Below are 10,006 nucleotides of genomic sequence, written 5' to 3' on the forward strand. Positions count from 1 at the left end.
AAATTATTCCCTATTGTTAATTTTTCTTACTACACTTATTATTTCACCGTTTCAGCGTTCTTGTTACAATAAATAGTAGATTCAAGCTGTTGAGTAATTTATGTATTATTGGACCACGCTATGTACACACAAACCATTGACCTATTTTAAAGTATACACGTAACTACTTCCTATAATAAACCCTAATATCAGTTTTCACTGTCACAGATGCAAGCGTAGGAGAAAGCAACGATGAATGTGGAATTTCGTTGATATATTTATTCTGTCGAGTTTACCTCTTTTCATTCAGCTTTTTCAATGGAATATCTACGTCATACGTCGACATCCGGGAATACAGTTATAATTATGCATTCTCGAAAACAGATCACATGCCATTCGCATGAGTAGGAGCAACGCTGGAATGAAAAGTCGAATAGGTAAAATTAAAAATCATCTATGTCATCTAATTGCTCGATTGTCAACTGATAAATGTCTTCTTTTGTGGAAGCAACCTCTAGCGATCTTTTCTATTCGAGAGCCGGCCTGTGTACTAATTGATATATTAGCAAACAATACGTAATAATAGCCGAATGTTCATCTGTGCATCCTGAAAATGAATTTTATTCATGCCACGACTATAAAAGGTATCGATATTTAAATTCTCTTATCATTCATTTATTTTTCAATAATAGCTCCTAATCTATTTTAAATTGAAGACTTTTGTTAACCGTTAGTCCAGTTGCGTCAGCGTGAAAAGATGAATAACTTTCTTTGTGTAGAGAATTACAAAAGTGATTCAGAATTGACCTCTTGCTTTTTTTATTCTCCAGGAAACTGGGTAGATGCAGCCTGTACACGGAATAAAAATTCTAAAGCAAATAAACAAGACTACGTGCCACAGGCCACGTTCATTCCGGTATAAACGATGCCTCTGGAGTAAGTTTTACTTTTTCTCATGCATCGGTATCGTTTGCGTCAGATAACCGATTCAAATTTGGAAGGGTATCGTAAGTGACGCGCAACTACTGGTCGTGACGTCAATTTTTTTTATCACACTGTTATTGTAACTATTTTTAACCGCTGAATTGACACGCCGAATAACACATTGTACTGCTTTCACGTGATTTTCACACGGTTGCGGAATGCTTCAGAAATGTTATTTTATCATCATTGTGTTTCAATATTATTTTATCCCAAAGAAATTGTTTTTTTGCGGAAAAATGAGCCGCAATTTCATACAAAAGCAATGAAATCGAGTAGAGAACTGTAATAATATTGTGCGATTTACAATTGGTTATAGTATTTGTGATTTTAGAACACTCCCCACGATGCAGATCTTGGTTTGTAGGACTAGTTCATAAAAAGTATCGAATGGTCTTGCAGCAGCTGTGCAAATGTGAATGCTGGGCTGATGCAATCTACAGGTTTTTCCCTAAGAAAGACACGCATCTTTTCAATAGAAACAAACACTTTATGTTTGAAGAAATATCTTGCAGTTAATGGATCATTACCTAATTTCAGTATTCTTTTATAATTTCCAGTTTTTAATATTTATGATATACACATTTAATTATTAATTGCATATGATAACTTCTATGATGTGACTCCTATGTACTATGTAAAATATTATAAAATGTAAATTTATTCTTTCCTAAAATGATTTAACTTCTATTCTAAACTTCTATTTATGAATTTACTATTTAACCATGAGAAATGGACATTATATTTTGCATATCATAATCGTGGATATATTTTACATACTAAGTACATATTAAATTGTTAATAGTGCCAATATTGATATTTTGTATATATTAATTATTAAATTTATTCTTCACAGGAAAATACATTGTATCTCATAATATTTTATACATTCACCCAAACCATCGTACAAAAAATCTTTTAGAAATACAAGAGATATTTTACAAAAATGTACTTACTACAAATTGAAGACAATTTGGGAGATTTGGATTAAATAGGTTGAAATGTACGATTGATGAAGGAAGAGCGAGTTTCACCGAATATGCGTTGTTTCTACTTTTCGAAATCTCACAGTGAATCTGAATAACTGTCGCGCGCCACCGACTTTCACCTCGATAAGACTTTTACGTCAGCAGAACGTCTCTACAAGCTACGCTTGATACTCTTCGAAGCGGCAGAAAATTAAGTTATCGAGAAGCGCCCCGAATGACAGATTAAACATCGCATAAAACTTTGACCGAATAAAATGTCACGTGGGTGAAACTGTACCCATGATGGAACGCGTGTTAATTCCAATTCTGGATTCCAGTGAACTTTATCGCGTTGTCGCCTACGCAAAGGAAATTTTATGATTATATCACGACTGAAGTAATTAATACAAGAATTTATTTATAAGAAATGTAAATTTAACGGTGAGAGATGATTGAGTCTGTATTACGTGCAGATAAACTTTCTCACGATAATGCAGTAGATTCTATCTTGCAGCTTAAAAAAAAAGATGAAAATATGTCAGATTAGTTGTTAAGGATAATTGGGAATTATGATTACGGAGAGATAAGCATAGTAAGGTCTTAATAACAATTTGATTCATCGTTAGATATGCGTTACACATCGTTGAATGATTCATAAATCTTACAAGCCAATCCTAAACCTTGAATGAATGAAAGAAAAATGCATAACTAATGTACTATACAATAGCAAAGATCGCAAGAACCTCAGTGAGAATCACCGTGGAGTACCGTTTCTTATTTTCCGTACATGGTTATTTTTAATCATATTATTACACACTGTGGACAATGATCGTCGTTCATTTCACGTTGCAACGAGTATAATCGTCATCGCTCAATGCATTATATTTCTTTTTGCCTGTAGCTATTTCAATATTATCAATGTCATTCGTAAGTTGCATAAATTAAAAAAAGACTAGATAATGTAGATTTAAGGAAAATATCGTGAAGTTCAAAAATAGCACAGGAATAAAAATTAGAAACATAAGTAACATACAGAGTATAGAAAATCTATTTAATTCAATCAGGAAAACAAGAAATAAAGGAAATATAACACATGTATGCAAATTATTAAAATTTCTACTTAAAGTTGCTAGTAAAATACGACTTCAGGAAATTGACACGGATAAAAAGGCGATTATTTACAGCATGATAAGTACAGTTATCTTTTGATTTATTTGCAACCTTGCCACTGTAAGTAGCATCACTGAACATTTATAAGTAATAAAAAGTTTAAAATCCTTAACCATGCTATCTGAAAAAGATTTAACTTTATCTATGTCCATTTTAAAATAAACCACTTTAAACCGGTTAATATAAATCATACCCAAGCAAGTACTTATTCTGTAGACTATTTTTGCTTATTTTATTAATAAACTTGAATACTAGAATAGAAATTAATTTTCTTTCATTTCTAATAGCGTTTTAATTTAAGGGTATATAGTATCTTATAAAAATAAATTTTTAATTTTTAATATAAATATCTTTTGTGTCGTATCATTTTAATTTTTGACTATGATCATTTTAATTTTAACTCTTCACTTTGAAGTATTTAATCAGTTACTTATTCTGTGAATTAACTAAAATCTTATTTATAAGAAGGCATAGAAGGAGAAAACTAGCATGAATGATCATTTGAATGCAGTCTAAATATACGATGATAACAGTATCATTGTTATCACGAAATATATATTTGAGTTAATATTTATATCTCTAGATAGATAATATAACGATTAAAAAGAAATTTTCCTATAAAGAAAACTAATTCTCCGATTTATCAAACGATATTTGCTTTGTTACAGTAAACAAACTGATATTTTCTGATTTTCTGATAGCCAATAGAAAACTCGATTTTATTTTATAAAATTTTACAGATTTTTGTAGATGTATTTGAAATGGATATGTAACGGAAAAAATATACTTTTATTATGTAATATTCTATATGTAATTATTTGCAAACAAAAAATATGTCAAAAACTAATTATTGAATTAAACTTTCACGAAACACAAACGTATAATGATGCCCTACTTATGAATTTTGTCAGACATAAGAGAAACTTAACTGATACAAGCACATTAAATACGTAACTAAATCGAATTATTTCATTCGCTGTAATCACATTATTATTTTATAAACATAAATTATTATAGACAGAAAAGAAGGTAATTAATATTTATTTTTCAAATATTTAATATACGTATATACGCATTTCTATTTAATATACGTATTAATTTCTATTGTATTCTTTACTGTAACAAAATTATTTCGTAATGATATATAGAATTTATATTTGTATAAAATTTTTCGAATAATTCTAACCTGTAAAAAGGGGCTGTGACCCGAATAATGGCCCTATTCACGGCTCTGGCATTAACGTATATACACATGACAACTGCGCCAGTGAGAATCGGACGTCGACACGAAATGGAGGGGATAGCGTCAGAACGATAAAACTACATGTAACTCTCTCCGCCGCTCAGTATGCATTGAGAAAGCGAGAAGTAGTGAGTAATTGTTGTGTGTCGTCTTGTATTCGTATTGGCGCGGAAACAAAAAACCGATTATTAATTCGTTAACAAGAATTCAGCTCCACCAATCAAGATCTACGTTTTAACATCCTCTGCAGGGTAGTTTGTCCCTATGGCGCACGCGCAATATCGACTATTTTGCACTCTTCTTCAGTAGTTTTCAAAGCTATCGAATTGTCACTGCAAAATTACACAGTTCATAGGGATAGAGATAAACCACTTTAAACAGTATCGTCATAATATTCGGTGTTTTGATATCTCTTCTGATAAGACATATACATTAAATGAAAGTAATATAAAGAGTGAAAGAACGAAATCCATACTTTCGGAGAGAGCTCCTACTCGAAAGTACCACGTGAAGTAGCTTCGATTTATGTGATGTGAAAGAAGCGTCTCCTGCGCCTACGAACATTTGCAAGAATAATAGAACAAAAAGTAACATTAAAAGATTTGTTCAAGTGTAAAGGATTAATTCGAGAATTGTCGTTCAAAATTACGTTGAAATGAGCATCGGAAGCCACACCTAGGGTAACCGACAAACTCGTAAGCGTCGATTGAGGTTAGCTTGCTTCTAAATGATCATCGCGATTTAAGTGCGTCCGTCCGTGCGTAGCGAGTGACGATTTTATTTGTATACATTGTGCGTGCGTGTTCCGGAGGAGTGCCAGCTCGAAGAGAGGAATAATGTCAAGCAGTGTTTGCCACGCGCCCTTACCAGCACGAATGGAAGCATTCACCACGAGACTCTGTCTCCGTGCTGCTGACCAATATGAGCGGCTTCTGCAAGCTCACTTCAACAAGGTACGTGTGTCTAAAGCTATTTATTGGTTAGTTCAATCCATTAATTTTTTATGTTAACTTGCTATGAATACTTACGACAGCTAATCAAAATATAACGACTATAAACTTCGATGTTTGTAGGATTTTCTTGCTCGAAGTGTAATTGTATTATATTTTATGGTATAATGTTTTCTCGAATACTAGTGTTGCAAGAACGGTGGAATATAGTCATATAAAAACGTAATTGAAGATTTTGTGCGTTCTTTTTATCTCGCGTGCAAGGTTAGTTACGTTAAAGATTATAGTATCAAGATTCAGAAGAAACGTATTAATGCATAGGGTGTTTTATGTAATTTGAATAGACATTGCCGTTGAATGTATGAACCAATCGATAATGATAAAGACGTGCTATAAAAAATAAAAAAAATTACATCATTGCAATTTATTATGTAATTATATTTTTGAAATCGTTTTTGTTTTTGGTAATATAGCAGTTTTTTAAATAATTACTTCAAATATATTCTAGTTTTAAACTTGTACAATGTTATGCATATTTTTTTATATGTCTACTGTTCTATATTGTATGTTATAAATCATAGCTGAGCATGCATAATTTGCAGACATGTGCAAGTGGCATTATTTTTTAAAATTGCTCATTCTTGTTTCACAAATTATTTGTTCAGCTATAAAATTTGTTATTAATTAAATATATAATAATTTTTAAAATAATTAAATTTTCTGCTCTCGACAACAAAATATAATTTCTGTACTTTGCAACAAGAAACTATTTTTTCAATTTTTAATAGTTTCATTTATCAATTTCAAAATATTTATTATAAATATATAGTAAATTAAAACAACAACTTTTTCAGTTAATCCAAATTATGATACAACTGTAATATTTATAAGTTCCCCTATTTTTTCCATTTTTTTTTTTACTACAGATATTTTATAAAAATATTATCTTATTTCATGTTACTTTATAATTTTTACTTCATTCCACTTCAGATATAAAAATACCGAACAGACTGTAGTTATTTTAAATACATTCCTCGCCAAAGTTTCCGAATTAAATATTTAAGTTTTTGTTGAAAACTCTTATCTGCATTTGTAATAACAAAATCCGTATTTCTCTTAAATTTGAAAAAAGAAAAGGGACTTATTTTATGTTTTTAAAAATTTGTTCTATCTATACGTTGTCGACAATCGAGTTTAAAATTCTTGTTTCTTCTAATGGGAATTCAAACGAATTAAAATACTTGCCTACTTGTTTCGAGCAGAGATCGTTGACTCGCTGCACGATGCGGTTTGAACGAGTAATCATTGCGAAAATCGTACTCTTCGATAAAACATTGATCCGTATTCACGCAGTGTACCATTAACGGTAACATCGTTCTATTCTTCAATTCGCCGTTATATTTCCTTTTACGACATTTATTTGCATTAACGTCAATCCGTCTTTTTTTTTTCTTTTTTTCGAATAAATTCCAAATTTTCCACAATTTTATTTTTGCAATGTCAACAAAGATCAAAAGGATGACTAATTTTTAACACGATTTTAAAATTAAAATTGTATTTTCTTGGGAAAACGTAAATTTATAACTTTTTACAAATTTTTTAATTTAGTTAAAAACCTGTTTAAATAATCACTATAAATGAATAATTTGTTTCTTGTAAAATTTTATAGTAATAAAATATTCTAAATATTCTAAATATTCTAAAATTAAAATTGTATTTGTTCATGAAAACTTAAATTTATAACTTTTTACAAATTTTTTATTCTCATTAAAATTTAGTTTAAATAATCATTATAAATGGATAATTTGTTCTTAGTAAAATTTTATAGTAATAAAATATAATATCCTAGTGAGAAACAATAAAATAAAGAATATTTTTTCTTCATTTTCTAGTAACACAAAAGTAACGAAAATTTAAGATATGTTGTGATTTATAAATACTTATTACCAAATTATTGGTATTTATCTCGATTAAATTACCATAGACACCCTGTGACTAAGTTGGTAGCTTACAGTATTGTTTTGCTTTGTTTTATCTATACCTAGAATCTAGGGATATTATTACAAAATTATCTGCACAAAACATAACATTTCAATTAATACAAATTGAAATAACAATAGCATATGTACATTATATTATTCTTAATTCTGCTTTAAACACGAGTACAATTTATTTATTACAATTACATTTACACCTAGTTTATTTTACAAAATTCCTACGCATAGGAAAACAATCATTTTCCCTAGAAATAATTTGAACATTTTATTATCAACGACACGCTGTGAAAAACAAAATGATTATTTGAATTCTACTCGTTGGAAATTAGAATCGTAAACGATCAAAACATCTCTATTTGAACATGTTGTGACTTTTAATCGCGAGATGGCATGCACTCGCGTGCACCTGTTAATCGTATGCCTGCGTAAATAAAGCTACACCTCTGCTAAGAATAAAATTAGGCTCTGCGAACCGGTCTTGTATTTTTAGTACGCTGCTTTTTCGTGCAATTTCAAGTCACAGTCCTTCCATTAATTATATGTATATATATATAGTTATACCCGCTGTTTATATCCGTTTACATGGAGATATCGATAATGCTGAACGCCAACGGTTAAATCGATGCGAATCGAATGGCGCGCGGTTTCCGAGGGGGCGCCCGAATCGCTGGAGACTTGAAATTTGAGCAGGGTCGACCTTCGACGGAGGCAGATGTTGAATAAATTCAAGGCGTTGCACGATGACAAATTCAAGGATCGTTTTATATCTGGAACATGGTATGTGTTAAACCATTAACGTCGTGCAACTTATTCCACGGAGGATGTTAAAAAGGGAATGATAAAGGTGGTAATAAATTGGTACATTGAATGTGCGAACAACGTAATTCAGTGATATGTTGCATGCTCGTTTCGCAGGAACCTGTTGTTTTAGTATAAATCGTCCGATGAATTCGTTAAGCATCTTTCTGTGCCCTTATTATATATTTAAAATACGTGTTGTGACTCATGGCAATATTTTACAAGTTAAATTGAACGTGTAGAAGGAGTAAATCAAGAAGAAATACACGTGAACTACCTTCTTTTCTACTACATTGTCTTATTTAACGTAGTGATGTAAAATTGCTATATTTTAACACAGAAACGAGGCAAGAATCATAGTATTTACGTATAATACTAAATTTTTCTATTTTTACCACTGTAATTCTGATTCTATGATCATAATAGTTCGTAATATCGTAATATTTTCTGATGTAATAATTCATAATATTTTTAACTATAAATATTTTTTTCTGATAAAATTTATGATTAGATAGATTAAGTGATTAGATAAATTAAAGATTACAATTAGATAAAAATTACGATTAGATAAATTAAAGATTACAACTATTATATTAATATTAGAAATGTTATAACTGTTATAATTTATAATTTTATAAATATTACAAATACCATATTACGCTGACCAAATTTATGATAATTATAACCTCAAAATCTACGATTTATTTCGTACATTTTATTTCACAAAATTTTCATTCACTATTACAATTCTTCGTGTAATGAATTTTTAAAGATGGAAAATTTTATAGATGCTATTGCAGATACGCAGTATTTATTATGGTATATTTCATCGAAACAATTTGTAAGATCTAATGAATTTACATTCGTTAAACAACCTGTTATACTGATGCAAGTCGTTATACCGATGTATCATTGTAACGTGAAAAATAACGAAACACTCGAAACCATGTAGATACGTCTATGATGTAATTCCAAGAAAATATAAATTATTATTGGATACGTGATTTGTTGCAATTATAAGACACTGATAACTCATGCACGCTACTGTTAAAATAAGAAATAAAGCAACAAAAGAATGCAGCAAGATGTAATTGTTCTCATGAATATAAAATGCCTGGAGTAGTTATCTCTTTACGAGAAGCATAAATGTAATTTGATACATAGTACAGTATCCTTGCGGAATTGATAGTAACCATTTAATTCTGAAAAATCACGTTTCTAGATGATTTACGAGTACGTGGTAGGCATTAAACACGGAAGAAATCTCGCGTGCCCGGTATTGCATTTACACATAAATAAGTAGCCTGCGAGTATTCAGAAAAGTGAGAAAATGAAAGAGTGGATCGTAGCTGGTAATAATTCAAAATTATTTCATACGACTTTTATATTTCTATTATTGGTAATTGGTATCTGTTTTATCTTCTCATTTTTATTAATATTCGTGTAACTTTTTGTTGCAATATCATTGACACTTTTACGTAAGCAATATCAATCGTCATTTTACAACAAAATAATTTAACACGCCAACGCATTTAAGATTACAAACTTGCTTTTCTGGTTGCTGGCTAGTTGACATTAAACACATTCGTGCTCGTATACATGAATATGGTATAAAATAATTCCTATGACGCGAAAGATACGCTTCGTGTATTCCGCTGTCACAGGAAGTAGAACAAAGTGCATATCTACAGGATGATTTAAAAATAATAAAACGAGAACAGAAATGATTACACTGTCCGACGCGAATTTTACTCTGTAATATCCATTGGGTACCTTTGTAGAGTTTACTTTCCTGAACATGAATCCGTATTTAAGATTGCTCTATCGTGCTCAGTTTTCGAAAATGGTGAATTTTCTTGAAAGGACATGATATTTGATTAAAATGAAATATTACATAAAAAGTAAAAACGTTAGGAGATT

General features: G+C 30.3%; 1 protein-coding gene across 1 annotated transcript in view; it reads left to right on the plus strand.

Moving 5' to 3' along the window:
- Positions 1-4,461: 4,461 nt before the first annotated feature.
- IP3K1 (inositol-trisphosphate 3-kinase-like protein) overlaps positions 4,462-10,006 on the plus strand; it is a 37,267-nt gene continuing 31,722 nt past the window's right edge. Inside the window, exon 1 of the mRNA XM_017910614.1 lies at positions 4,462-5,294. Coding sequence (XP_017766103.1) covers positions 5,178-5,294 — 117 coding nt within the window. The 5' untranslated portion in view covers positions 4,462-5,177. The remainder of the gene's footprint in view (positions 5,295-10,006) is intronic.

The sequence above is a fragment of the Eufriesea mexicana genome, unplaced genomic scaffold (genome assembly GCF_001483705.2).
Source record: "Eufriesea mexicana isolate 0111107269 unplaced genomic scaffold, ASM148370v2 scaffold474474847, whole genome shotgun sequence".
NCBI classification, from domain to species: domain Eukaryota; kingdom Metazoa; phylum Arthropoda; class Insecta; order Hymenoptera; family Apidae; genus Eufriesea; species Eufriesea mexicana.